The sequence below is a fragment of the Exophiala mesophila genome (assembly GCF_000836275.1).
Source record: "Exophiala mesophila strain CBS 40295 unplaced genomic scaffold supercont1.3, whole genome shotgun sequence".
Taxonomy (NCBI): Eukaryota; Fungi; Ascomycota; class Eurotiomycetes; order Chaetothyriales; family Herpotrichiellaceae; genus Exophiala; species Exophiala mesophila.
The window spans coordinates 4386217-4412528 of record NW_015622506.1 but is presented as its reverse complement, the minus strand read 5'-3'; the positions used below and the strand labels follow the sequence as shown (position 1 = coordinate 4412528).

Sequence of the window (26312 nt, the reverse complement as noted above, 5' to 3'; positions counted from 1 at the left end):
AAACGACGCGAGCTTCGAATAGGCAGTAGACCAATTGTGGCTGTGTATTGTATATACGCTTGTTTACAAGTCTGTAACTGGGATACATATGTTGTAGAAGCGTGAGTAGCAATTCAGCCATCTGTCTCGTGTCAAACCCCATGTTAGCGATTTGTAATGAGGAACGGCAGTTTGAACCCAGGGGCCCGGGAAGCTAGCGGTGCGGTGGATGCGCCATGTGTACTCGTACGCAGACAAGCGACGATAGTCGAGCTCGGGATGGAAACTTGGTTGGAGGTTCTTTCGTATTACTCTGGGAGGCTACTTGGACTGAACTCAGTACATAGGCCCCCTAACAAACCCGTGTTTCATCTCAAGACCCAGAAATCTCGGCGAGTTGTGTACACGTTCGGATCGGCGCCCAACAGTACAACAAAGAGCAGGTAGAGTGGTCGAATCTCGAAATATGGTCATAACGAAATCAGACCACTGAGATATCTTGGCAGACGCAATTTCGTCCCCTTAAGCGACGAATTGGCGAGAAGCGGAAGCAAGGTCCTGGTGTCATATTGCGTCTTAAGCCACAACATGAGACATGAATCGTGCATGGCCACGCCCAAGTCTACAGAGCTTTGGGGGCCATTACATATGGGTATATGTTGACGGAGGCTTTCATCCTTATTGGCCAAGGACGAGTCTGGTGTACAGTGGGACGTAGGATGGGAGAAACGAGGATGGTTCGTGAGAAATCGGAAGACATGGGTTATGGGATGTGGGATGTGAGACGCAGGCAGTGGACGCAGTGGAGGATGGGAGAATCACGGAGGATCAGGAGAAGTGCTCGGCAGAGTTTCCCCACGGGACCAACGAAGATCTTGGAGGGGCAAAGGAAAGAGCGAAGGGCCGATGAAACGATGAAGCGCCTGCCCGGTCGAGAATGTCATTGGATGCCCCGCTGTCAACAAATGCATCTACTCCGTATCTTTACCAACCTGAGAGCTCCATGTCTTTTCTTTCGTTGCTTTTTTATTCTTGTTCTTATTCTTCTTGAAAAGCCCGTCACATCCAGGACTCCTGCTCCAGTCTCTCTTGAAGCCAAACATACACAGTCACTTCTCAATTCTCTCCAATTACCACCGCAGCCATGGGTCGCAAGTTCTTCGTCGGAGGAAACTTCAAAATGCAAGTATTGCTTATTCCCCGGCAGTCGGTCAATTCACATGGCCTCTATACTTCTGAAAGCTATGCTTTAGAACTCCAGCTGACCTTGTCGACCTGCACAGGAACGGGACCATCTCGTCCATCAAAGAGATCGTTCACAACCTGTCCACCGCCAAGCTCGGTATGTTGAATTCTACTTCGGAGGATCATTTGGTTCCGGTTGCTTTTCGTGCATGATCAATCGACGGCGTGCTTCTCGAAAGCAAATCGGCATTTTTATGATACAAAGGTCTAACGATTGAGGTGCAATAATGCAGATCCCAACACTGAGGTTGTCGTCGCTCCTCCCTCCCTCTACCTCCTCCTGACCCGCGAACATCTGTCGGACAATATTGCAGTTGCAGCCCAGAATGTATTTGACCGACCGAACGGTGCTTTCACCGGCGAGATCTCTGTGGCACAGCTCAAAGACAGCAACATCACATGGACACTAGTCGGCCACTCTGAACGTCGCACGATTCTGCGTGAAGAGGATGAGTTCGTGGCATGCAAGACCAAGGCCGCTCTGGACGGAGGAATTGGTGTCATTCTGTGCGTCGGCGAGAGCTTGGAGCAACGAGAGGCTGGAACGACGGTCGATGTTGTCACCAAGCAACTCGCGGCAGTCAATAACTCAGTCGGCAAGGACGGCTGGGCCAACATTGTGATTGCCTATGAACCAATTTGGGCGATCGGAACCGGAAAGGTTGCTACCACTGGTAAGTCACGGCTGTCTAGTGGGATGCATTCAAGCAGCGCTAACAACGGTGATGACAGAACAAGCACAGGAAGTGCATGCTGCCATTCGAAAGTGGCTCAAAGAATCCGTGTCGAGCGAGGTGGCCGAGGCGACTCGAATCATCTATGGTGGCAGTGTGACCGAGAAGAACAGCCCCGATCTAGCCAAGCAGCCCGACGTGGACGGTTTCCTCGTCGGAGGTGCCAGCTTGAAGCCCGCCTTTGTAGACATTGTCAACTCCAATGCTTGAGTACTAGACGATCACGTGCGACATGGATGGAAATCACAACGAGGCAGAGATTCGATTCTCACAGGATTATATTAGTTCTACAAGCCAGTGATTGACTTTGACACGAAATGGAAATGCTCTCAAGTCTCAAACCTTGCTAAGTAAGCCTGGTCCGGGGGATCGCTGTAATGCGTCATTGTAGAAATCCTATATGACATGTCTGTATGCAAAAGAATTAAATCACTATGATGTGGGGTATTTAGAGTAGGTTTTATTAATCGCAGCTCTCATAGCATGATTGACATGAGCCACGAAAAGGCGTAGTCCTACCATCACGCCAGATGTGTCGCTGAAACCAGAGTATAGTGCAATGCAATCCTCCTGGTGGACAAATTCCCAAGCCAGGGGTATGACTTTGATTTCCAGGTCAAGTCATGCAACAAAATCAAAAAGCCCACCAGCGCCAACCACTCATAGGAGCACCCAAGGTATATCTTGATAACACTTTGATCAATCTTCAGTCATGCTAGTCCTTTCCCCGTTTCACGTTTACACATATGTCTTTAATCCTGGGTTTGAATTTTGTTGTCCCCCCTCACCACATCTGAATAGCTCGGAGGTGCGCCTTGTTCATCGCTTCCAGCACCTACACTGGGACCGACAGGCTCATTGCTTGGTGGAGGTGGGGCTGGTCGACTGCTGCTCCCTTGGGCATTGCTGCTTGGTGGTGGTGGTGGTGGTGGTGCGGCGGCTCGGGGCTTATTTGGCTTGGTCGTGTTGGGAGGCAAAGGGGCTCCAGCAGTGTTGTTCTGTGCGGGTCGTGGACTTTGTCCTGGCTGTGTGCCGTATCCTTGGCCGGGTTCGTGACGGACGTAGTAATAAGTAACTCGTTGGGCTTCGCTATCGGGGATGACTTCGTAATCGTAATCTCGTTCGGGGTAGCGGGCGATAATGTACCAGGCGTGAATCAGACCCGGGACATATCCCAGGACACAAAGGAGGATGTTGATCAGTGAATCGGCGGAGCAGAGACCACGCTTGATCCAGACTATTGAATAATGGGTTAGATGGATGGTGACTCAGGGTTCGGGGATGATTGATTCTCATGAGAATGACTTACCTGCAATGGGAGGAAAGAGAATGGCGAGAACGCCTAGGAATAGATCGCCACAGCACATGATGACAATCAAGTGGGAATTTGCCGTGATGAGACGAGGGAGAAGTGTAGATTTGATGTCGTAGATTTGACGCTGCGGCCTAGAGGTGTGGTGAAGACAAGATATAGAAGAGGGCCAGAGGATGAGTGAGGTTTGTGTACGAGGATGGGAGAAGTTTGTTGCTCTGAGGTCTTTTGAGTGATAAAAGCAGGTGCCTGATGGTTGGCGGATAGCTCCGTCATGGACTAGCAAACAAGAACAAATAGATAGGCGAGGAAGAGGAAGCACTTTGCGTACCTGCGGTTCCAGAAGAAGAAAAGTGGCGAGGCGCAGTTTGAATGGACCAGGCTGAGGGTGAGGGGAGGATACGAACCAATCATCGTCAAGTTATTCTGTACGGAGAATGTCAATTGCCTCAAACGCGTAAATGACGTTTTTTCACTTGATCGGCGGGTGCCGTCATGGCATGTACGAATATCATGTGACTTGTGCATCACGTGATAAAGCCGTGTTTCGGCCCCGGCAAGAACGATGCAGAAGTCAACCTCGGCTTCCTTTTCAAAGAACCGGTGCGGGTGTGCGGAGAGAAGACGGAGTTCCCTCGATATACGGAGTACGCATCGCATCCAATCTGACCGTCACCCGCGCCTAATGACCAAGACCGCTCACAGCCATTCAATTCAACCTATTTTCTTCCAACCCCGAGGCGGCCGTAAGTAATCAATTCACCTTTCTTGGACACAAAACTTGCCTATCCCATAATCCAAACCGTCGACGACCTATCTACCATCGATACAAGGGCACTGCTGCCCAACGTTGGTTGTCGTATACCTCATAAATTGACAACCACACGAAATCACCCATACCTCCTAGCCAACATGTCCAACGCCGACTCTTCGCACCCTGACCCTGCGGTCGTGCCTCAGGAGCCCTCCGAGGTTGAAAAGAAAGCTGTTGAGCCAGTCCAGCCTGCACAATCACCTGCTCTGACCAAGTTACCTGGCACGGTCTCAACCACTTTCTCAAAAGCCGATGCTCTTCTGCTCCGGCTCAGCAAGTATGCTGCTCCAATACCGTCCAACCTCTCAAAAATTTAAAGGATACCGTCACTAACATGTCATCTTTGCTACAGACTGCTCAAGACCACTGCCGGCCTGGGTGCTAGTCTGTCCACCCTCAACTATTCCATCTACCTCGCCGCCTACCTGCATTCAGTCTCGCCGACTCGTGCTGCTGTCATTGCATATATTTCGCGCCTCGTAGGCCGGACTCCATCCAAAGCAGCCCTGGCCGTCCCAGCCAGCGCTGCGTTACCAACCTTCCTTACCCCCCTCGGTGCAATGATCTCCGATCTGCGAACCACCTTGCGTTTGACAGGACTTCTTCCTTTGTACATCTGGCTCAAGACTCTGCTGTCTAAGAAGACGTCCAAGGACATGGACCCAGCCCTGCACCGCATTGCTCTCCTGCAAGTTGCCGGCTATATTGGATTCCAACTGACTGAGAACCTGTATCATCTGGCCGGCAAAGGTGTAATCCCAGTCTCCATCATGGAGAAGCGAGGCGGAGTGGCCAAGTGGGTTGCTTGGAGTTGTCGTGCCTGGCTTGTCGGTGTTGCTTCGGACTTCCTCCGTCTTTGGAGAGAGGCCGAAATCGAAAAGTCCAAGACAAAGACACAGCAGGAAAAGGAAGACTTTGATCGCAAATGGTGGAACGAGTTTCTGACCGCCGCTTACTGGCTCCCCGTCGCCCTCGAGTACAGCAACTACCCCGCGGGTGTCGGCTTGAACCAGGGCGCCATTGGATTTTTGGGCCTCATGGCCGGACTGAACAACTTCAGAAATGCTTGGGCCGCCACCGCTTAAGCTGAGCGGACTTGTGTGTGAGATAGGTGAAAAAAAAGGGGGGGTCATGGAGGAATCAAGCAAGATAAATACACATGCTCATTCACATACGGCCTCGACCAGCTCAACTTGATGGCGGGTTATCTGCATTGGTGGTCTATATAGGGGTGAACTTACTCCTAGGGATTTATTCCTTTTTTCAATTAGGACGGAAATAGCACAGCCATGTCAAGTTCTTCAAGTGGAGATTCTATTCAACGTGCTACTGCGTGATGCTGCACGTTTTATCTCCTTATCTCGTGAGTGATCACCCTATTGAAATCACAAAATACAGTCCAAGACTGTGCTGAACTCGCGTATCGCCAAAAGCACAAAAGCACAAAAGCATAAAAGCGTGAACTCTAGTGAAACCCAGCCATACCACCATCCCCCCATCCACGCGGCCACCAACGAAAATTCATCGTGAATCTTCTCACCTCATCTTTCCATTACTAATGCCGCGGGTTGAAAGGTTGATGGTCATGAGGACCTAGAGGACCTAGAGGACCTAGATACTATCAGACGATGGCTTTAGTTCCTTTTTCATCGGCTGTTGTCGCTATTACTTTGCCGTCCTTTCGCTTTCGCTTTCGCTTTGGATGTTTACTCATCTTCCTTTTCGGTTTCGCTCTTAACTTCATCCTCGGTCTCGTCGTCATCCACAGCAGTTTTAGGCTCATGCTTCATGATGACGCCGCCGTGGGATTTTTTTGTGACGGTGATACGCGGGCCACGTGACTTTTTAGCCTTTTTGACCGGTGGCTTCTCCTCGTCCTCGTCGTCGCTGCTCTCACTTTCACTCTTAATCTTCTTCATATCTTCGTCTGAAGAGATCTGAAAGGATAGAGTGGCATGTGCTTTGCGCTTAGGAATGATACGAGCAATGCCGTTACCAGCACCCTCGACTTTAATATCTTTGGTATCGGTGTCGCCTTCGGGCTTTACGTTGCGGGATCCCTGAGAAACTGTCCTTGCAGCTCGACCTGATGGAGTGCGTTTCTTGCGTGCAGCAGCTGGCTTTGCAGTGGTAGTGGCAGTGGTTGGGGCAGTGGTGGATGATGAACTTTTCTGGGCGTCCTTGGTGCGCTTAATGAATTTCTCCACGGCGCCTGGTGTACAGCCTGGAAAGGAAGGAGAGTGTTAGATTGATGAGATTGATGTCAGGTGGGTGGGTGGGATGAGATGAGATCAAGATCAGGTTTTGTTTTGGGTATGGGTATGGGTATGGGTATGGGGGGTTTTGAGACTTACCATCTCCCATACGGGCGGCCACTGCCTTCCAGTCTGGTTTGGCTGATTCCACCAGGGCGAGGATCAGCTATAGTAGACGGATGAGTGTTAGTAGATGTTTGATCAAGATCTTTAGGCATAGGGATCTCCATCATTGACCGTGTAGATTGATCTACTGAGATCAAGATGTAGGGAATGATGGGAGCAGACTCACCGACTTGAGCGTCTCGTTATCCTTCCAGTCAGGCATGATGACGGGTTGATGAGTGATGAACCTTGAGATTAGAACTGTGGGAATTGAGATAGGATCGTGGACGTAATGACGCAGTAGAGCGTAGAGTCTGAAGCAGCGATGTGAAAAGCGTTGATAATGGGGAGATGGATGAAATGGGATGGGATGGGATGGGAAAAAGTAGTGGTTATCCGTGGTCAAGTAGACAAGGAAGTCAGTGATTGAATGAGAATTCGACAGAAGTTGGAAGATGGAGGACAAAGGAAGAGGATGGTTTGAGGTACTGAATAAATAAGTCTGTAGTTTCGCTGGCATGTGAAGTGACGGACTTGCTGCCTGGGTCAGGTTCAACTGCCTAGTAATTAAAGGTGAGACTTTGTTTATTCACTGTCAAGGTAAACGCGGGAAGGGTGTTGAGTGAATAATCTAAAGATTTTATTCACTATAACCTGACATGTTTGCCTGATTGGCACGTGTACATGCATGTGCCTGTGTAGACACGGCTCAAGGCGTCATTCAAGATTGATCTGTGGCCGTCACTCACATATATCTCTGAAGCGTCAAAGAATAAAGAGGAAATAGAGGAAGAAAATAGAGGAAGAACGGGTGCCATCTCCACCGAGAGAATGTCCATAGTTTATCATCCTACCATTATTCATGCATCGTTATGATCATCAGCATCATCAGCATCATCACCATCCACCCACTCACCTTACTCATCCTCACACTGAACAAATCCAACAATCCGAATCTCCACTGCATTACACTGTCCTGCCACTTTCTCAGTATACAGGTTGTAGAACGATCCGCTGAGACATTGCCAGAATGTCGTGCTCCCACCTAAAGCCAGTGTCAAGCCAAAATTGAACTCTGCAGGAGTAGGCTCAGACGGATCTTTGACAGGACATGCTGACCATCCAGACGTATATATTGCGCCAGATTGAGGTGGTTTATCGAACTGGAACTGATAATTGGATGCAATATAGCCGGTGCGATCAAGAGCGTCCAAAATGGTGTGGTTTGTTAGTGTCAAGCGTAATGTCGATTCTGTAAGGCAGCTGACTAAATTGAGTCGAGTTTGGGGAATAGGAGAAACAGAGGGCTGTGTATTTGGCAATGGTGAAGGAAGTGTAGACGATTGAATTTGCATTAGAGCCGTCGTAGTCGTAGTCGTGGTCGTGGTCGTACTCGCACTCGGTGGCGGTAGAGTTGCAAGCCGAATACTTGGACTGGATGTAGGCGTGGCTGCTTGGCTAGTAGTGCGCGTTGACGTAGACGTCGTTGGCGTAGACACTGAGGCACTTGTGCCTGATCGATTGGCACATCTTGTCTTGGAGGTCGTTGTCGTACGATCCTGTCTTGACGATGTGGGAGTCCGGTGTTGTATCTGACCGTCGTCGATCTGGGTCACTGGAGCAAGAGTCAAGACTACGGTACGTATCCCACCTTGAATCTGACCATCTTCGATCTGTGAAACTTGCTCATATATCGTCGTCGTTGAGGCGGCGGGTGTTGTTCTATAGCAGAAAGGTCAATGAATGAAACAGGGGGATCGGGATCACGTGAAACCTTACTGTACGTCATGGTCCGTGTGTCTCTGCCTCAACCTCTGTGTTGATGACGGCGATGGTATGTTGACCACCGCTATCCCAAATGTCCCTTGTAAGGACCCTAAGCACCCAGGCTGCGGTGGAGCAGGTGGTGCGATTGCTGCTGTCACTGCTTGTGGTAAGGCTATCGGAGAAGTGTAGAGGCCTTGGATAAACAGACAAATGATCACGGCCAAATTTTTATCAATCATGTTTTGCGAAAAGGGGTGGAAGGGGTTCAGACTGGATTTAGTACGAATATTGCTAATCTTACAGAGTAAAGAGAACACGGGCAAACCTGATCCTCAATGGAATATAAGTATCTTCATTATGTGAACCGCCAGTAGCATCGTAAGATCACTGGGATGTTCAATCATGCTGGCCACTTGAAGGCATCAGGTTGAGATATGTGACGAGGCTGAGATGGTCCGTGCTGCTTTTCCAGACCTAGTAAGGAATGTGAGGACCAGCAGAAAAACCCTAGACTGACCAACCAGCAAATACATTTTATTGAGCATTGATCAGTGGCAGGCTCTCTTCTGGAGGCCTACACATACTCCGTACCTCGACCAGGCTGGACATCAGATGTGTTGGCGGGCCATGCCAGCGGCATTCTGTTTGGGGAAATTTCCCGCCCGCCAAGATGAGAGTCGCTCCGGCTTTATCAGTACATATTACCTTGGCGACCATAAGGAAATTATCTCCCCTATGTCCATCAAGTTGTTGGATGGGGGTGTGTGTATTCGTATGCGTGCTTGATAGATCTCCTCATTGTGTACGACCACCTCCTACCTGACTCGCCGGATGACTTCTCAGGACACGGAAGCAGATGACCCATTTTGTCGGGCTCCCTCGCCTAGCAGTGGAGAAGACTTGGGCCAAGGTAGTTGGCACAATCCAGGGCCTCCCGTCTGCCCTCAACATGATGAATCATTGAGCGGCTCTTGGGCCTTGGTGGTTCTTGAGTCCATCGAGAGCTCTGTTACAGAAGAAAGTCGAGGTCTGCATGTTCATATTCAGCTTCAAGAGAGTATGCTCGTTGCGGGCCGGACACCTCGTATTTTTTTAATGTGGCTGCGCGAGGAGCACGCGCCCCGATATCGGCCATCTCTCAACACCGTCGTTGGTCTTGTGAGCCTGACTGGTACTCGGTAAACGGCGAAGGATCGACAACGGTGGCATGGTTTGAACTCCGCAAATCTATGCCAATGAAGGGGCCACGCTTTGTCAATCCCCCCAGGTGATTTGAAGGACTGCTGGATGAGGTTCAGGGATCTTGGATATGCTCGGCAGACTCCATCCAGAAATGATGAACCACAACGGCGTTGGACGTGGCATGAGTAGCGACCGGAACCACAAGCGGGAAGATTAATTCAACCCTTGGCGCCAAGAGGCTTGCGTGGTATGTGGGGTTCATTCAAGGCGCTAAATCCAAATGAAGCTAGCGGCCATTGTCGCGGCAGGGGGTTCTATCTGCCATTCGTGCCTTCCCTCTGAAATGTTCAAAAAAAAAATTCCCCACGTGACTCTTGGACTTTGGCGCGTGGCCGCAACTTCATATCTCCCAGGGTGCCAGGTCACCAGAAATCTCGAAGGGTGGAAGGCTAATAACACCCCTTGACAACGACCCTGGAAGGCTGGACCGCTGATCAAATACTACGGAGTATGACGCTCTCCCGAAAGTTACAGACCACATCATGCTACGGGGAGTGTTAGCGGTAGATGCCGTCTGTCGTGTTCCCACAAGGCTCTTCCTTTCATGAGGTCGTCTCTGCTCATGGAATAGCCGCACGCTAACCAGCCACTCAGCGTACCAGCGTGCCATCTTACCCGACCTCTGGCACGCTTGACCACCGACCGATGCGTCCTGTGCGCTGTTACGATTGGCGTGGCGTTGTCTCGGCATTCCTAGGATATCATGCCTTGATTCCTGCCCTGTCATCACATAGGTCCCTCTTTGGGACTGCTTTTACAATTACAGCGAATCTCTGCTGTCACAATGCCTTACCCATCAGGTATTCAGCCGACATACGTGATGAAATGGGGTACTGGTTGTGGAGCCATGTATCCCTCCATCATGTGTGCTGGTGGATGCATGCAGCCTCCACGAGCCTCCGACAGTAGAGCCTCCATTCGTTTGCGTCGGCGCCAATTCAAGTTTCTTGACATCGCGGCCACAGCCGAGACTAACACAGTGGTAGCTCCTTCGACTTCGATACAAACCGAGCAGCCAAGTTTGTGCCAAAAGAACGGTGTCTGACTGCCCAACCTTTGATTGTGTTTCTAATTCTAGTTTTGCAGTCGCGGCTTGTCCTCACCCTATTCCTATTGCCCGTTCCCAATAGAGCGTTTGTTTGTTTGCTATCGTGTTTCTAACGACCAAAGTTGAGGGGTTTGAGCTTTGGTTGAGATTCCCACCACTCAGTTTGAGCATACTCGCCAGTATCCTGACATCAGAGTTGCAGCAGTTATAACCAAAGGTGTGAGGGTACCTCTATCAATTCTTTCACTGTTCCAGTCCTCAGGATGAAACACTCTTTTCTATTGGGTCTTTTGCTGCACACCAGTCTATCTTGGGGTCGAACACTCAACAGCAGGAGCATCATCAACAATGCAAACAACCAGACATTTGACTACATTGTTGTTGGATGTGGTGCTGCAGGATTGACCGTCTCGGCACGATTGTCTGAGGATGAAGACGTGTCAGTGTTATGTCTAGAAGCTGGAGAGCTGTAAGTATCTTGAGTTCACGTGGTGATCGCAACTAAATCAAGACAGGGATCAAGGGGAAGACCAAATTCAATTCCCCTACTATATTGGTCTTCAGCCTCCTAACTTCTATGTCTGGGGCATGCACTCTGTCCCCCAAAATCAGCTTAACGGCGAAGGTCGTTATGTACCGGTGGGTAGAGGAGTTGGCGGGGGAACCCTTATCAACGGGTTGATCTGGAATCGGGGTAACCAGGATGGTTATAATGCTTGGAACGAGTTAGGGAACGATGGATGGGGCTGGGATGACCTCTTACCTTATTTCAAGAAGGTCATTTTTATGTTGCTTTGATGGTTTGATGCTGTTGACTGACATACCTCACAGTCTGAGACTTACACACCCAAGATCTACAACACTTCAACATTAATCGAACCACATCTCCAGAACTCGTCGGTTCACGGCGACAGTGGCCCCATGCATGTTTCATATCCTGAGTACTACTGGCCTCAGTCAGATAACTACTTCGAAGCATTACTGGAACTTGATATTCCTTTGTCCGCTGAGCCAAACGAAGGTCTGGAGGCTGGTGGATACTTCGTCCCGCTAAACATCCACCCAGACGAACAGATCCGTTGGGACGCAAGGAAAGGATATTACGACCCAAACGCAAATCGCACCAATTTCAACGTCCAAGTCAACTCGCAAGTGACGAAAATCCTATTTGAAGACAATGAAGCTGAAGAGCTCCGGGCCCACGCTGTTCAATATTCCGCTGGACGAGGCGAGCCAGTCCAGACGGTCTTTGCACGTCAAGAAGTTATCCTTGCCGCAGGCGGCCTTTTTTCACCAAAACTCCTTGAGCTCTCTGGCATTGGTCAAGCATCAATTCTTGAGCCTCTTGGAATTGAAGTGCTCCGGAACCTGCCTGGAGTGGGCAATAACCTCCAAGATCATCCTATGATTCAAATTTCGTACTATTACACCAACAGCAGCTATCGAACAATCCTTGACTTCAGACGTGACCCAGAATATAACGAACAATGCCGAGAGGAATTCCTGGAATCGAGAACTGGCCCTTGGACGGCCAAACCTAGCGGTGCTGTTGCATTTCCTTCGCTCCGCCAGGTCACCGACGCTGGAGACGCGAATTCTAGACTTGCGCGCGCGCGCTCGGCCCCCGACTATCTCCCTTCAAATTACGCGAATGAAACAACTCTCCAGAACGGATATCTCGCCCAACTTGTCAGCACAATAAACGACCTCAATCAATCGTACACTCCAATTTTTGAGAACCTCAACGACAATGCAGGAGGTCTACATCTTGCTCTGATGCGACCTTTGTCACGAGGTACCACTCACATCACCAGCGATGACCCATTCCGGGTACCAGCAATTGACCCACGGTGGCTTTCCCACCCCTTCGACTTTGACACATTAATCCTCGGTTTGCAACTAAACCAGCGTATCCTTCACACCGCGCCAATCCAGGTACTTCAGCCGTCGTACCCTGATCTAGATGAGGACGCCACTGAAGACCAAATGGCGGAACTTATACGGAACCACGTCGGTACTCAGTTCCATTATAGCGGAACTGCAGCCATGTTACCACTCAGCCTTGGTGGTGTAGTCAGCGATGAGCTGATTGTCTACGGGACCCAGAACCTCCGAGTCGTCGACACCAGTATCCTCCCTATCGTGCCTGGTGCCCATACCCAAGCCGTGGCATTTGGAGTAGCCGAAAAGGCCGCTGACATCATCAAGGGACAAAGGTTAGTTTTTCCGAACGTTTGCTTTTGCCTCGTTTTCTATACCTTGGCTCGTACCCCCTGAGCTGGAGAAAAAATAATCTAACGTACTGGTCATATAGGGTTCATCCCGACACCGAAACCGACGATGCCGACGACGACGATGACAGCGAAGGAGGAGACGATTCTGGATCCATGCGACTCTCAATTCCAGCCATGACACAAACGCTGGTCTTGACGGGGATGTTGGGGCTCTGGATGTTGAGCTCCACCATCTTTTGATCGTTGTATTAATGTTTTCTAGATTTTCTTCTTCTCGACCTTCCGCTTGTCACTCATCCTATCCTCTTGGCAAATAGTATATCACACCATATATCGACCCCTTATTTGCTTAAATACCCCCAAACCTTGCTCATGGCTGGCGCCAAAGTATATCTACATTATATCAACCCCGAACTGTGCTTCGTCCCTTCTCATTTTCGTTCAGGAAAGGGAGCGCGGCCGCTTTACTCGGGTACGTGACGGATCCCCAGCCGAGCACGGGAGAGCGCCGCGGGAGCTACGGCAGAGTACGGGGGAGGGGGGAGGGGGGGATCGCCCGAGCACTGGGCAAGCCACAGGGAGCTCATCTAATGCCTGTACTTAGAAGCCAGTTCGGGCTTAAGGGGTCCCTTTAGGCCTCGACGATGAACCCTTCTAGATATTGCTGTTCCTCTCAGCCTTCTTACTGACGCGCTAGGTACGGCCATTACAGATTTGACTTGCCCGCCGTTCGGAGATTTGGCGTATGGAGGTGGACCGCTCTGGGATTCAATAAGCAAAGATTACCCTGGCGCTGCACGGTCTGCCTCTCCGCTATGAAGGATGGCTGGGAGTGTGACCGTGATGTTCCTGTAGGCGCGTCTGTCGGAATATTGTCCTTGTGTACAACCACAGTCATAATAGAAAGCGAAAAACTCTAAGATAATAGCACCTTTCAAAAAGTAATGCTCCTTCAGTTTACGTGAGAATCAGTCTTCTAAGGAGAGCTTTTCGTTGGTAACGTAGAAAAGGCGACGTCCCAAACACCAAGGTAGATAGATCCCTAGGTTGCTTTTCAACATAAGGTAGTATCTTGACGTCGGTCCTGGCGCTTCAGAAGATGCCAACTTGAAAATTGGGCCCCGATCAGCACGTTTCTCCCCAGATTCATCAATTGACGAGGACATAGCGAAAGCGCGGCTTCCCAGCCTCGAAATCAACAATAGCTTGATTCGCCTCAGACATGGGGCGTGTCTCGACCCACGGCTTGATGTCTTTATCAACGGCCAACTGCAACATTTCACGGATTTCTCGGGGGGAACCGATAAATGATCCGGCGACACGACGTCGGGCCCCCGTGAGGCTGGATGCGCGGAACGGGAGCTCGCCTTCTGGTAGGCCGATCTGAACGAGTATGCCTTCGAGTCTAAGCATGCCTAGGTAGTCTGCGAAGGGCATCTGGGTCATGAGTCAGTATGAATTCCTGGTGTGGCGGCAGCATTCCACTGTGGACTAGGTCGTCCACCGACCAATTTCAAGGACCGATTGTATGAAAGGACGGGGACGGGTATGGGAATAGCAACGCACCTTCGGCGACGACACCGTTGAGATGATAATATCGAACCTCCGGGCATTCTTGGCCTCCCAGCCCTCGTCTTCTGCAGTCGCAATGTAATCTGTACATCCCAGGTCGAGCGCCTCCTGGCGCTTACTCTCTCTGCGCGAAATTCCCACCACCTCCTCGGCGCCTAGCGCACGCGCGAACAGCACCGCAAAGTGGCCCAGACCGCCGACTCCCACAACGCCGACCCGTTTCCCGGGCCCAGCACCAAAGTGCTTCAGTGGTGAGTACACGGTGACTCCAGCGCAGAGCATTGGTGCCGCGAATTCTGGTGCGAGCCCGTCTGGGATCTTGAAGACGAAGTGAGAGGGACAGCGGTGATACAGCGCGTAACCACCAAAAGACTTGTCGCCATTGGAGAACTTGGAGCCGTATGTCCCTGTGATTCGCGTACAGTAGTTTTCGTTTTCTTCTTTGCATTCCGTACACGCGAACTGGGAGTCGCGGTTCAGGCACGAATCGGACTGCGCGCCTACTCCAACGGTGTCCCCGACTTTGATGCCGTTCGAGGCCTTGGAACCGACGCGGACAGCGATGCCGACGATCTCGTGCCCGACCACGATGGGATAGGGAGTTTGACGCTGTCTGAGTGTTAACTGTTCTGTTTACGGGGATTGCTCAAAGGGTCAAGGGCAGAGCTGCGCATATACCTACCCAGCCGGACCTCAACATGTGTATATCGGACCCACACACGCCGCAGTGAGTGATTTTGATCTCTACATCTGTTTCTTCCCACGTCTTTGGTTCATAGTCCTTCCACACCATCTTGCCTTCGGCTGAGGATGCGTCTTCACCCACCCAGCCTTCGAACTTGTGGTCAGACGACATTTTGTGACGAGTTCGTCGAGAGTCGATCCTAGAACTGTGTGATGAGCGTGAGCGACACTCGGAAATCTGGCTTGATTGATGTCCTTCTCAGTTTCAGGACAAGTAAGTGGAACAAAGTGGTTCTTGTAAACGAGGCGAGGCAACACCAGATACAGCAGATACCTACCAAGGAGATACTGAATTTCAGCCACGCCAACCCGCTGAAAGAGAGCAGGTATTCTTCGAGGATCATCGTTACCTCGAAGCCCTGATAAGAAGACCAATTTAACTGTGGTGGCATTCGGAGTCTGCTCCAATAAGTGCTCACAGTACTCAGTTCTGACGCCACATGACATCATGGTGAATTCAAAGGGAGGAGTTACTCCACCACGATGTTGATCGTTTTGCTTACCATGAGAACGTAATTCAGGTGCTACTACCAAACCGGCACGTGAGGGAGCAGAAGGGAGTAGAAAGGAGTGGAGGGGGAGCGCGCAAGAGAGGAAGAGAGTGGAAGAGAGCGGACGAGGGAGGGAATCGAGTAAATAGTCGTTTGCGGGAGAGCAAATCGGCGGGGGATGAAGAAGTCGTGGGCAGACGACTGTTCGGGGGATGATATATATATATATGTGTGTGTGTGTATATTATATATTATATATTGTATAAAGACATACATACATGCACATCAATCAACAGACAAGGAGCTAGTGAAATTAGAAAAGAGACTGGATGGAGATCAAGCAAGAACCTTAGTTAGTATCTCACAAATACATCAAATCATATATCTAAGACTACATGTCCTTCCATCTCTGTCAACACTATTCGGTTTTCATCAAGCGAAAATAGGGAGAATGTACCAGGTCAGGGGGCATTCATCCGAGATTCTATAGATTATGAACTTCAATAAAAAGTCCCCGCTACAAGCAGGATCACGGAAGGTCATTGAGGGAGTCCTTTCACTTCAAAATCCATTCATTAATCATTATTACGTCTCTACCATTCGTGGCACTTTCCCCAGGGCCCAAGTGACCCAACCTCATCCATCATCATATCTCTTATTCGTCTTGTAGTAATAACGACCAAAGAAAAATAAAACCCCGTCATTTCCCTTTTTTTTCATTTCCATGAAGAAAGACAGACCGCCTTTCCAGCATCCATCCCCGAATCCGTTTCCTCATAGTGGTGGTACAGTTCCAAAATCCAAAACCCATTGCTTCATCAATTGACATTGATATCTTCTCCTCGTCTATCAAATCTCATCTTCGTCACCTTTCCTTGGCTCGTTCATGCAAATACCGTCGTCTTGCCCTACAACAACAACCTCCTCATCCACACATTGAGGCTGCACTGCAATGGGGATAGCGAGCACGCCCTGACCGGTCAATTTATCCCATGTGACATCCTTTCCAACCACCTTTGAACGACATATATCCATGCCATCGAGTTGCAACAGATTCTTACAATGTTCAGTCAACAGAAGTTCAATGGCACGTCGTTTAAGACCCGTCACTTCATCTAGGACTTTTTTCCAGCTCGAGTCTTCAATTCTCGAGCCTAGTGGCAGATGATAGCGTGCCTCTTCCGAGGACTTTTTGTTTTCTTCTGTCTCTGTCTCCGTCTCCGTCTCCGTCTTTGCAAGGGGACTGTAGAATCCCACTGTCAATGGATTCTCTCGAAGATCGATTTGCTCGAGACATTGCAGTTTGGAGAGTAAGATGCATGTTCTCCTCATCCTGTTGATGCGATTTCTAGCGAGAAGCACAGTTCTGAGCTTCAGCATGCCTCGGAGTGGGACTAGGTCGCTGATGCCGTTGAAATTGGCATTCAGTCGACGGCAGTTGGGGAAGAATTTCCCAAAGTTTTCAGGGAAGCTGGAAATGCCGCAGGCTGCAATCTCAAGTTCCCGTAGATTATGCTGCGGTGTCTGAGGTAATCGGAATGTTCCATCAACCACGGAGTTGGATGACAGTCGAATGTGGCGGCATTCGTTCGGAGTTGAAAGCACATCGTCGACAATGTTTGAATCTTTGCCTTGCTCTCTCAAAGATAGAAATTCCAGGTGGTATGCCTGTGAGAGTCCAGTAATATGTGAAACTCGATTGTTGTCCAGATCCAAGTACTTGATCGCCGGAGTCATGTCCAGGTTGATGTATTCAAGCATGTTGTGAGAGATTTCGAGCTTGTTCAATCCCGCAAGAGCCGTTGATTCTGCGGGGAGCCATTCTTCAATCGCATTAAAGCTGAGATCAAGATCCTTCAGAGCGGGAAGGCACTGCAAATTTCGTGCCTCTGTCAGCTGGTTGTGGCTCAGGTCAAGTCGCTGGAGACGATGTAGCTCAGAACCTTCAAAGTCAACCTTTGACAGGTCATTGTCACGGACATCCAGCTCGAGAAGGCCATCCAAGTCTAGAATGCCATCGATGTTGGTAATGTTGTTGCCACTCGCCTTCAGTCTTCTGAGATGGACCAAGGAACTGAAACCATCAAGATTCTCGAGCTTATTGTCTGACACATCCAAATACTGCAGATTCGACAAGCTAGACCAAGACGTCAGATCATTCAGCAGATTGTTATGAATATCAAGATGGCGAAGAGATTCTGGAAGTCCACGAACGTGTTCAATCTGATTGCCTGAGATGGAGAGTTCTTCCAGTACCGGACAATAGTCCTTCAAGCCGTGAGCAGAACTCAAGTTCGAGGGTGATAGTTGCAGACGACGAAGGGTTTCCCAGTAGAGTTCATCGGAAACCGCATCGGTGATTGCCTTGACCAAGTCATCAACGGAGAGGGCCAGCGAGCCATGTGCTTGTCGCAGAGCATGCGGGTGCTGCCTGTCCTCTACGTAACTTTGATCATAGTCTTTGCCACTGTCAACTTGGTGCAGGGAGAAATCTGACAAAGGTGTCAAACAAAGAATGCTTGAAGCTCGAAGTCCAGACTTGTGCTTGATGACTGCACGCTGGGTTGCAGGTGTGAGATCCATGGATTTCTTCAAAGGAACTAGACTAAGCTGTGTCGCTCCCACGTCTTCATCTTGTTCCTCAATTGGAGAGATGGTTCGAAGCTGGAACGAGGTTGCTTGCATAGTGCCATGGGTGCTCTGAATGTTGTTGCTGGAGAAAGACACCTTCACAGGCCCATTGATAAGCTCTGCCTCTCCTGGCTCACTCAAATCCGAATCATCAAGTGGCAGGTCCTCTTCACGTGGCAAATTGTCCAGATCCTCGTCGTCGAACTTTGTGTAGTTGACTGCTGAGACCAGAGGTGATGAAAATGCTATGGTTACCACTCTAGCCTGCTTCCGATCCACTTTCGTCTCAGCGGGTGGTTCTGAAGGGAATCCGTTGTGCAGGTTTGCCTCATGCTCTGAAGTTTTGGATCGCAATGAAGTTTGCACGACTTCATCAGGCATGTCGTCCGAAGCTGGACCATTCTTTAGATTCTGGGTTGGTGCAGAAGATCGCGCTGAGGGTTGGCTGGTGACGCTTTGATGAGCTCTTAGCTCTTCCTTGGTCTGTGCTCGAACAGGCGATTCAAGATTCATGCGAGCAGCATTTTCCCGTGTCTCATCGACGCTCAGATCGGGGATGCTGTCAAATGGATCATCCTCAGTCATTGCGCCGGCTACTTCTCTGCCACGAGGCTCTTGCTCCTGATTGTCTGAAAATTTCTTGATCCAGATTTTCTTGTCGTGATCAAAAGTCATGAACCCAATCTGATCGGGGATAGAAACAGTGCCAGATGCAATAACACCTTTTGGACCTGAGGTTGAGGAATTAGTTGGAAACGTATTCTGGCTCGAGTCCGCCGGAGACTTGTGTGTTTGCAGAACATGTTCATCAACATGGTCGTGAGTTCTGTCCACCGTAGAAGTCGAATATTTTCGTTTCCTCAAAGTGTCGGTTGGGTTCAAAATGCGCATGTTCGGAGGATCACTCTCTTGGAGGACGAGCTTAGATTCAGATGACATAGGCTGTGCTGAAGCTTTGTTGGGCGGTGGCAGGCTTTCAAAAGCAGATGTGTTTGTGACAACGTCCAGGTCCTCTTCATCTTTGTACTTTTGTAGATATCTGGCAGTCATCGAATCATGGCTTGCCACACGTCGATGAGGGGATGGATTGGTGATACGCTCTCGCGATGGAGGCCTAGTGAAGCTATCCTTGGTTGAGTCCGCGTCCAGATCCAGGTCCAAGATGGCATCAACATCAAGTTCAGATGTGTTTCCAAACTCATGGTTTTGTGTGACCGCCGGTTGTGGTTTGCCTCTCGATCGAATAAACTGCATGACCTTGTTTGCCTCTTCCATGTAGTCTTTGGTCGCAAGTGATGGCTTTCTCGAGTCAAGTTTGACATCAGCAGCTTCTTGTGCGAATGAAGCAAGTTCTGCAGCCAGTGCCTCGGTGAGATCCGGCTGTGACACCTCTTCTTCTGGAATTGAATTCTCAGTAGCATCGACAGAGGGAGCGTGACTTCCAGATCGTTGTCTAGCTGATCGGGGCCTCAACAAGCTTCTCGATGCAAGTGTTTCTGCATCAGCCCGAACGCCCTCTGCTCCAGGCCTTGCATCTTTGCGTTTCGAACCCGCGAGACTAGCCGGTTGTTCCAGATGGCTCACTTTGACTTCCATCTGGATCTCGCTAATTGCGACTTGTTCTCGTAGCAACGTCTTACGTCGCTTGTTGGTCCGATTTCTCTCCAAGACCGTCCCATCCTGCTTCTGTATCGAGTCCCCCTCGAATTCCCGCATGTCTGACTTGGAATGAAAACTCGCGGGTTCTTCCAAAGTTTGCAGGTCCGCGGGCGGTACGCTTTTGAAGATGCGCTGTTCAGAGATGAGCGAGTTTGCTTCCTGGGGCGATGGACGCGGCACATTCTTCTCAAAGCCGAATCCATCGAGGTCCCCACGGCCGAATTGACTCATACGCAAGCTCGCACTGTTCTGCTGAGACTTTGTACCATCTGCCGGTCCGTCTCTTTTATCGTTGTCATCTTCTTCAAATTGGCTTAGAATCCGCATGAGCTTATTGTTGGTATATGTATCCCGGTTACCAAACAACTTAAGTGGACTACCAGACGATGCCGGCCGTTGATGGCCTTCCGTATGATGAATGACACTGGAATCTTGAGGGGTCGTTGGTGCACTAGCGCTGACTTTGCTTCGTGCGACATCGTCGAAAAAACTTGAGCCAACGGGAGGGGAACTGTGAAAGTCCATTGGGGGGTCAGGAGCAGAAGGCAGGCGTGAGTTTTCCTGAGAGAAACTCAAGTCTTTGCGTAGGAACGAAGCTTCATTTGAGCGTCCACCACGACGCGAATTGATGAAGCCACCATGCGATATGAAATCCTGAGTACCCATCGAGAGATCATCGGGCAGGGACTGGGAGGTCAGGTCTGGAAGAGGTTCGTTGCGTGAATCATCGATTGTCGGAGGAAGGTAACCATAGCTGACGTCCTTGTCACTAGAGCTGGAGGTAGGACGATCGTTATCATGAGCCTGTGCTTCTTGGAGTCTGGATTTGAGTAGGTTGACATCAATGTCTGAAGTGCCTCGCATAATGGTCTCACGAATCGAGTTCTGTTTAGACACGGTGACCGGGCTGATGAACTCGTTTTTCAATTCCTCCTGTCCGCTTATCGTCCTCCATCTTGGGTCTCTAACATTGAGCGAGTGCTTATCAGATTTGTCAGAATGTCGGCTCATTGGTCGCGGCGACGAGTGTCCGGATTGGGATATATTCGCCTGTTCCAAGTTCTTGACGCGTTGTTGAACCAACCCCCTGATGGACCCAGTCCTACCGAGCTCGGAGGATACAGCTGACATGCTATGATCGCCTGTGTCTTCATTTTCGGTGACCTCTTCAAGAACTTCGAGATCGTTCAGCCGGTTTCGTGGAGGACGATAACTGCTATATTGCTGGGGGAAATCGGCGGCAGAAGGTAGAGTAAAGGGTTTCCAAGACTTTGAATCACCGTCATTCTGATCCAGGTCGATATCGCTGTGAGGCTGGGACTGAGTGGGTTGTTTAAAGACGCCCTCGAGCTTGGAGGGTGAGAAGAGATCGAATCCATCACTAGTGAGATCTTCTCCCTGAACAAGCCTTCTCTTCCATTCTGGAGTTTCGGCATCGACAGGCTTTTCGCGTACCGAGTAGTGTTGAACGGAGTTTTGGGATTCGGAGAAGGCGCTGGAAGGGCGTCGGGGAAGACTGGATTGTTTACATGAGGGCGCAGGGGGTAAATTGAGGCTTGAGGCACTCCGTTCCTTCAAGATTGGCTCTGAATTGCCGCCAGCCTTCCCTCGTGTGGATCGGTGTCTGAGAAAACTACCAGATGAGGTGGAATCCTTACGGATGTTGCGAGCGAGATGAGGAATGCGGCTCTGGGAGTGCGATAGGGCGGCAGTGCTCTGGCGACGACTGTTGGTAGCCGAAGGCGCAGGCGAAGATGACTGGGGATCGGACTTCCAGTCCTCCGATAGAGAGTCCAACCACGGTTCCATTGTGTCGAAGAAGGGTCAGACGCGCATGTGTGCTGTAAGCTGTGGGATGGAATGGATATGAGATATGAGAAGGTGAATGATATGCTAAAGTCGGCCTGGGTGTAAGAGTCTGGTGATGTGGATGAAGTGGAAATACAAACAAGAATTGTAGTCGTTAATCATGGGCTGTGGGGTGAATGCACAAAGACGATGCTTGACTACTACTAGTTAGAGTAGTTGTCTCATATCAAGACGGTCTGAGAGCATTCTTGGTGTGAGATGTGGTCGCAGATCTGCTTCAAGGCGCGTCAGTGGCAGAAACGAAAATGCGCGACGTTATTTTTGATGCGGGAGTTGCCGGCGCGTTGTCCAGGGCAACCAGTCACGTGAATATCAAGTCACGTGGATGGACGTCGATGGACTTGACATGTTCCTTTAAAGGTATTAATCCTGGATGAGACAAGCAGAGGGCGTGCCAGACAGTAGTGGCAATAGCTAGATAAACCACAGTTCTGTCACCAACATGACCTGGGTGTAATCATTTACTCTATATAAGCTTCAAATCACCAATGAGAGAAAATCCCCAGTTAAAATCGGGCATCATCAGGTACAATTGAAGTTGTGGAGAAGCCAACCATTTAACATTCATTCATGAGAGAAAAGCATGAAAGGATTACATCGTCAGCTTCTCAATCCGTTCTCGGTGCGGGGAGCGATGGTGCGACCTGACGCTACTGCTATCGACCTCCAAAGGAATATGAGGGGGAATATCTATATCATGGTGGGGGGGGAATGAAGGTTATCCTTCCTCACGTTATCTTATCAACAATACTGTATAAAGCAAAGGCTAAGTGACCAAGATTTGATCGAGAATCTGTCTTGGCCAGAGATCTTGTACGATATCAGAAGAAACCCCATCTCTAGCCATGGCAGCGAACTTCAAAGTCCCCCAGGGGGCCGTCGCGAATGTCCGCATTATCGACACTACGACAAGTATCAAGCAACTGGCCGTCAAATTCTTGATGACGCCCCCCATCCCGGGTTTCGACATCCTTCCAGAACTTCCAACATGGTCATTCCTCGTTGAAAGTGATACGGGCAAGAAAGCGCTGTTCGATCTTGGAGTGCCGCCTAACTGGGAGACATTTGCACCTGCAGTCGTCAACCGGCTGACTGCTAACGGCTGGGAGGTAAAGGCGGACAAGCACGTGGTGGACATTTTGAAGGAGAACCAAGTCGATCCTGCTTCGATCAACAGTATTGTATGGAGGTGGGTCAAGAACCACGCCCTGGAAAATCAGCGAATTTCTAACATGGCATAGTCATTGGCATTGGGATCATTTAGGTGACCCGTCCACCTTTCCGGGAAGCACAGAATTAGTGGTCGGCCCTGGGTTCAAGGAAGCATTCTTTCCGGGTTACCCGAGCAAAGAGGACTCTCCAGTCCGTGAGAGTGATTTCAGGTGAGTGAGTTTGGTCACGTCTTGAGGGTGTCTCTAGTGACGGTCTTTTCTTCCACAGAGGTCGAGAAGTGCGGGAGATTGATTTTGACGGACCCAATGTGATCAAGATTGGTCAACTACGAGCAGTTGATTTCTTCGGGGATGGGTCTTTTTATTTGCTCGACACCCCCGGGCATGCAGTGGGACATATAGCGGGACTGGCCCGAACGACCCCAGATTCATTTATTCTGATGGGTGGAGATCTGTGCCACCATGGGGGCGAGATTCGACCTTCGCCGTATATGCCCCTCCCTGACCAAGTCCGGCTGAGCGCATTCGCACATCTTGCAGGTGGAGTGTGTCCCGGTGCAGAACTCGAGTCGTTGCAGAAAAGCAGGTCGAGAGCGATTGACGAACCATTCTACGATCCCAGCATGGGTCTGGATATCGCACAAGCGATCGAGACGATCAAAAAGACACAGGAGGCCGACGCTGTCGATCACGTTTTCTTCATCTACGCACACGATACGTTTATTCGTGGTAAAGTGGATATGTTTCCCAAGTCGATCAACGACTGGAAAAGCAAGGGCTTGAAAGAGAAGCTATTCTGGGATTTTCTACAAGACTTTGCCCCAGCCATTAAGGGCAAGGAGTAGCATTTAGGAGTGAAGGGATTAGTTGACCGACTAGTAACGATTGTATGATCGTATGTAGCTTCGTACTCTCAGCCAATCATTAGTAAGGGCAAGGTTGAAGCCAGGCAGCAGCACTACCAACGCAACAAGAGTCTATATCCAATATACTTTACTCCGTAAGTCTTGACTTTGATCGACGGGGGTGGTTCGAACAAGCAAAAGGCTTTCTTGTCCCAGGCACTGCACACATGATTACTTTTCCATGATTATCTTTGCATCATGGCTTATCTTCCCAAAGAGGCACTGACCTTGAATGGAGGCTGCTGTTGCAAAGCGATTCGATACACTGTCAATATCCCAGCATGGAACCAACGCCCAGCCGTGCCTGGGGCATTGAAGACTCCAATCTCTGCCAGCGAAGACATCGAGACGAGAATGCCACTGATTGATCTCGACCATTGCAACAGCTGTCGAGAAGTATCTGGCGCTATCATCCAAACATGGCTTATTGTTCCAGTCGACTGGGTTGAATGGAATCTCGCTAGGTTGGACGAGGCAGGAATCGGCACCGAAATGTCCCCTCGTACCGTCCTGTCGACGGTGGACGCAATTGGGCCAATTGAAACGGATACAATGTTTGCCCAAACGTATGTCACTCGCTTCAATCGTAGCGAGCGTGCTACCCGAGCATTCTGCTCTCGCTGTGGGACAAATTTGACCTATCTCTCGCATAAACGTCTCAACACACCCATGGCATTTGTCGACATTACGGTTGGTAGTCTAGACAGAGACCATCTGGAGCTGGTCAAGCCGGACAGACATGGATGGTGGGACTCTGGGGTTGACTGGGTCAAGGGGCTTTTGAGATATGGAGACGGAGGGTTCATGATTCGACATGCGACCGGTGATGTTTCCAAGGAGCTGGAAGACAACGTCAAGGGATAGAGTGATAACGGACTATTTATGCTCTGTATTGTATGTCTTGGAGGATATAAATGCATATATTGCGGAACTGCAGATATGCCTTGGATATATTTCACCAAGTGATTATTCAACCCACTCCATCATCCGATCGCATAGTCATTGCTATGCGATATTATGTACAATTCCAAGAACATTAAATATGAGTCTCTACAAGTTGATGTCCTTGTCGTTGTGTCGCGTGCCTGCCTCGTGTGGATAGAAGCATATATTTCCATTTTTGGAAGGAATTGATGTCATGGCCGAAATCGGAAGGCGCCGCTGGTAACATCAATTTTATGATATTCGGCGATTGATGACTACGACTACGACTTCAACACCACCTCTCTCTTCCCCGTCCTTCATCCTCCACCACCCTTCACTCAGGGTCACAGTCAGTCTCGTCACTTCGAGACCATCCCCTCCTCCACCTTGAGTGTCCGACTCTGCTTCACCCGCAGACTCGCGACACCCAGGCATGCCGGAGCAGGATGTAATCTCCAACCAAGCTCCCACGGCGCTTGTCACGTCGCTGTGGACTCGCTCACTTATTGTTGGTCTCTCTTCCCCTGCTGGACGAGGACGTTGACATACCTATGCTTCCTCTTCCAACTAACCAACCCAAGACCAAGTAGATACACTGAACTGACTGACCTTTTTCTTTTCCTTTAGTCAGGCGCATTAGCAGGTCTCACCGTCGATGTGTCCTTGTTTCCTCTCGATACGCTCAAGACACGGCTTCAATCGAATTTGACTGCTCAACATGTCTCTCTCACGCCACGACACACCCTCCGAGGTACCCTTCGGAGCATGTACGCCGGTCTCCCTTCGGCGATGCTGGGATCCATGCCGTCAGCGGCGTCCTTCTTCCTTGTCTACGACGGAGTCAAGAGATCCCTGATAGCTCCTTCTACATCCTCCTCGAGACAGACCTACGTCCATATGCTGGCTTCTTCGATGGGAGAGATAGCGGCATGCGCCATTCGTGTCCCGACTGAAGTGGTCAAGCAAAGAGCACAGGCTGGACTGTTTGGGGGTTCGTCCCTGCTTGCCTTGAAAGACATACTTGCTCTGCAACGCACAGATGGCGTCACCACCATGGTTAAAGAACTCTATCGAGGCGGCGGAGTTACCATTATGCGTGAGATACCTTTTACAATCATTCAATTCAGTCTGTGGGAATCCTTTAAAACATCCTATTCTGATCGTCAACACAAGACATCAGGAAGACAACAAGGTCTGGTCACGGCGACAGAGAGCGCCCTGTTTGGCAGTGCCGCAGGTGCCGTCGCTGCGGGTCTGACTACGCCTCTTGACGTGCTTAAGACGAGGATCATGCTGGCGAGAAAACAGTCTGGGGAGGGCGCCCAACAACGGAGTGGAGCGTTCAAGGTCTTGCACCAGATCTGGACCACCGAGGGCGTCACTGGCCTTTATCGTGGCATCGTTCCGCGAATCGGCTGGATCAGTACTGGTGGTGCAATCTTCCTCGGAACATATCAGTATGTGTCCAACCTTTTGGGCTCTGAGGAGCGTTGACTATGTATCGTATCTATCAAAGAGATCGAAGTTTTGGAGAATAGAACCACCGACCTGGGACGAAAGTCACGTCATAACTGAGATTGATCCATCTTCGTCTCATTGTATACCTATAT

The 26312-nt window shown here is 50.0% G+C and overlaps 10 protein-coding genes across 11 annotated transcripts; 5 read left to right on the top strand and 5 right to left on the bottom strand.

The window, feature by feature from the left end:
* Positions 1 to 945: 945 nt before the first annotated feature.
* PV10_05084 (triosephosphate isomerase) lies at positions 946 to 2403 on the top strand. The gene is made up of 4 exons (XM_016369695.1): positions 946 to 1161; positions 1263 to 1321; positions 1458 to 1898; positions 1957 to 2403. The coding sequence occupies exons 1-4, from the start codon at positions 1124 to 1126 to the stop codon at positions 2166 to 2168; spliced, it is 750 nt and encodes a 249-aa protein (XP_016225483.1). The 5' UTR covers positions 946 to 1123; the 3' UTR covers positions 2169 to 2403.
* Positions 2286 to 3626, bottom strand: PV10_05083 (uncharacterized protein). The gene is made up of 2 exons (XM_016369694.1): positions 3268 to 3626; positions 2286 to 3195 (listed from the first exon to the last, which is right to left on the bottom strand). Exons 1-2 carry the CDS (start codon positions 3323 to 3325, stop codon positions 2711 to 2713), a joined length of 543 nt encoding a protein of 180 aa, XP_016225482.1. The 5' UTR covers positions 3326 to 3626; the 3' UTR covers positions 2286 to 2710.
* Positions 3627 to 3824: 198 nt separating this feature from the next.
* Positions 3825 to 5394, top strand: PV10_05082 (uncharacterized protein). The gene is made up of 2 exons (XM_016369693.1): positions 3825 to 4361; positions 4437 to 5394. Exons 1-2 carry the CDS (start codon positions 4183 to 4185, stop codon positions 5167 to 5169), a joined length of 912 nt encoding a protein of 303 aa, XP_016225481.1. The 5' UTR covers positions 3825 to 4182; the 3' UTR covers positions 5170 to 5394.
* Positions 5395 to 5790: 396 nt separating this feature from the next.
* Positions 5791 to 6667, bottom strand: PV10_05081 (uncharacterized protein; the record flags this gene model as incomplete). The annotated part of the gene is made up of 3 exons (XM_016369692.1): positions 5791 to 6308; positions 6439 to 6505; positions 6632 to 6667. The coding sequence occupies 3 exons, from the start codon at positions 6665 to 6667 to the stop codon at positions 5791 to 5793; spliced, it is 621 nt and encodes a 206-aa protein (XP_016225480.1).
* A 694-nt stretch (positions 6668 to 7361) lies between these two features.
* On the bottom strand, positions 7362 to 8450 carry PV10_05080 (uncharacterized protein; the record flags this gene model as incomplete). Its single annotated transcript, XM_016369691.1, has 2 exons — positions 7362 to 8166; positions 8224 to 8450. The coding sequence occupies 2 exons, from the start codon at positions 8448 to 8450 to the stop codon at positions 7362 to 7364; spliced, it is 1032 nt and encodes a 343-aa protein (XP_016225479.1).
* Positions 8451 to 10042: 1592 nt separating this feature from the next.
* On the top strand, positions 10043 to 13266 carry PV10_05079. 2 transcript variants are annotated; one of them, XM_016369690.1, is made up of 5 exons: positions 10043 to 10642; positions 10704 to 10970; positions 11017 to 11278; positions 11333 to 12717; positions 12816 to 13266. In XM_016369690.1, the coding sequence occupies exons 2-5, from the start codon at positions 10765 to 10767 to the stop codon at positions 12973 to 12975; spliced, it is 2013 nt and encodes a 670-aa protein (XP_016225478.1). In that variant the 5' UTR covers positions 10043 to 10642; positions 10704 to 10764; the 3' UTR covers positions 12976 to 13266. The 2 variants fall into 2 exon arrangements, with proteins under 2 accessions (XP_016225478.1, XP_016225477.1); XM_016369689.1 differs by having other exon boundaries at positions 10043 to 10970.
* Positions 13267 to 13620: 354 nt separating this feature from the next.
* On the bottom strand, positions 13621 to 15397 carry PV10_05078 (uncharacterized protein). The gene is made up of 3 exons (XM_016369688.1): positions 14990 to 15397; positions 14302 to 14916; positions 13621 to 14172 (listed from the first exon to the last, which is right to left on the bottom strand). Exons 1-3 carry the CDS (start codon positions 15161 to 15163, stop codon positions 13885 to 13887), a joined length of 1077 nt encoding a protein of 358 aa, XP_016225476.1. The 5' UTR covers positions 15164 to 15397; the 3' UTR covers positions 13621 to 13884.
* An 808-nt stretch (positions 15398 to 16205) lies between these two features.
* Positions 16206 to 21900, bottom strand: PV10_05077 (uncharacterized protein). Its single transcript, XM_016369687.1, has one exon. The coding sequence runs from the start codon at positions 21639 to 21641 to the stop codon at positions 16392 to 16394; it is 5250 nt and encodes a 1749-aa protein (XP_016225475.1). The 5' UTR covers positions 21642 to 21900; the 3' UTR covers positions 16206 to 16391.
* A 646-nt stretch (positions 21901 to 22546) lies between these two features.
* On the top strand, positions 22547 to 23747 carry PV10_05076 (uncharacterized protein; the record flags this gene model as incomplete). The annotated part of the gene is made up of 3 exons (XM_016369686.1): positions 22547 to 22890; positions 22943 to 23083; positions 23142 to 23747. The coding sequence occupies 3 exons, from the start codon at positions 22547 to 22549 to the stop codon at positions 23716 to 23718; spliced, it is 1062 nt and encodes a 353-aa protein (XP_016225474.1). The 3' UTR covers positions 23719 to 23747.
* Positions 23748 to 24996: 1249 nt separating this feature from the next.
* On the top strand, positions 24997 to 26304 carry PV10_05075 (uncharacterized protein). Its single transcript, XM_016369685.1, has 2 exons — positions 24997 to 25210; positions 25330 to 26304. Exons 1-2 carry the CDS (start codon positions 25136 to 25138, stop codon positions 26194 to 26196), a joined length of 942 nt encoding a protein of 313 aa, XP_016225473.1. The 5' UTR covers positions 24997 to 25135; the 3' UTR covers positions 26197 to 26304.
* Positions 26305 to 26312: the final 8 nt, after the last annotated feature.

What these genes read in the sequence shown, in the direction of transcription:
- PV10_05075 (XM_016369685.1), top strand. Translation starts at nt 25,136, where the DNA reads ATGCCGGAGCAGGATGTAATCTCCAACCAAGCTCCCACGGCGCTTGTC. An exon ending in TGTGGACTCGCTCACTTATT is followed by an intron (nt 25,211 to 25,329) that starts GTTGGTCTCTCT and finishes CTTTTCCTTTAG; the next exon opens with TCAGGCGCATTAGCAGGTCT.
- PV10_05078 (XM_016369688.1), bottom strand. Translation starts at nt 15,163, where the DNA reads ATGTCGTCTGACCACAAGTTCGAAGGCTGGGTGGGTGAAGACGCATCC. An exon ending in ACATGTTGAGGTCCGGCTGG is followed by an intron (nt 14,917 to 14,989) that starts GTAGGTATATGC and finishes ACACTCAGACAG; the next exon opens with CGTCAAACTCCCTATCCCAT. An exon ending in CAACGGTGTCGTCGCCGAAG is followed by an intron (nt 14,173 to 14,301) that starts GTGCGTTGCTAT and finishes CTCATGACCCAG; the next exon opens with ATGCCCTTCGCAGACTACCT.
- PV10_05077 (XM_016369687.1), bottom strand. Translation starts at nt 21,641, where the DNA reads ATGGAACCGTGGTTGGACTCTCTATCGGAGGACTGGAAGTCCGATCCC.
- PV10_05079 (XM_016369690.1), top strand. Translation starts at nt 10,765, where the DNA reads ATGAAACACTCTTTTCTATTGGGTCTTTTGCTGCACACCAGTCTATCT. An exon ending in TCTTACCTTATTTCAAGAAG is followed by an intron (nt 11,279 to 11,332) that starts GTCATTTTTATG and finishes CATACCTCACAG; the next exon opens with TCTGAGACTTACACACCCAA. An exon ending in GACATCATCAAGGGACAAAG is followed by an intron (nt 12,718 to 12,815) that starts GTTAGTTTTTCC and finishes CTGGTCATATAG; the next exon opens with GGTTCATCCCGACACCGAAA.
- PV10_05084 (XM_016369695.1), top strand. Translation starts at nt 1,124, where the DNA reads ATGGGTCGCAAGTTCTTCGTCGGAGGAAACTTCAAAAT. An exon ending in GTCGGAGGAAACTTCAAAAT is followed by an intron (nt 1,162 to 1,262) that starts GCAAGTATTGCT and finishes CGACCTGCACAG; the next exon opens with GAACGGGACCATCTCGTCCA. An exon ending in CCTGTCCACCGCCAAGCTCG is followed by an intron (nt 1,322 to 1,457) that starts GTATGTTGAATT and finishes GCAATAATGCAG; the next exon opens with ATCCCAACACTGAGGTTGTC.
- PV10_05082 (XM_016369693.1), top strand. Translation starts at nt 4,183, where the DNA reads ATGTCCAACGCCGACTCTTCGCACCCTGACCCTGCGGTCGTGCCTCAG. An exon ending in CTTCTGCTCCGGCTCAGCAA is followed by an intron (nt 4,362 to 4,436) that starts GTATGCTGCTCC and finishes TCTTTGCTACAG; the next exon opens with ACTGCTCAAGACCACTGCCG.
- PV10_05083 (XM_016369694.1), bottom strand. Translation starts at nt 3,325, where the DNA reads ATGTGCTGTGGCGATCTATTCCTAGGCGTTCTCGCCATTCTCTTTCCT. An exon ending in TCTCTTTCCTCCCATTGCAG is followed by an intron (nt 3,196 to 3,267) that starts GTAAGTCATTCT and finishes ATTATTCAATAG; the next exon opens with TCTGGATCAAGCGTGGTCTC.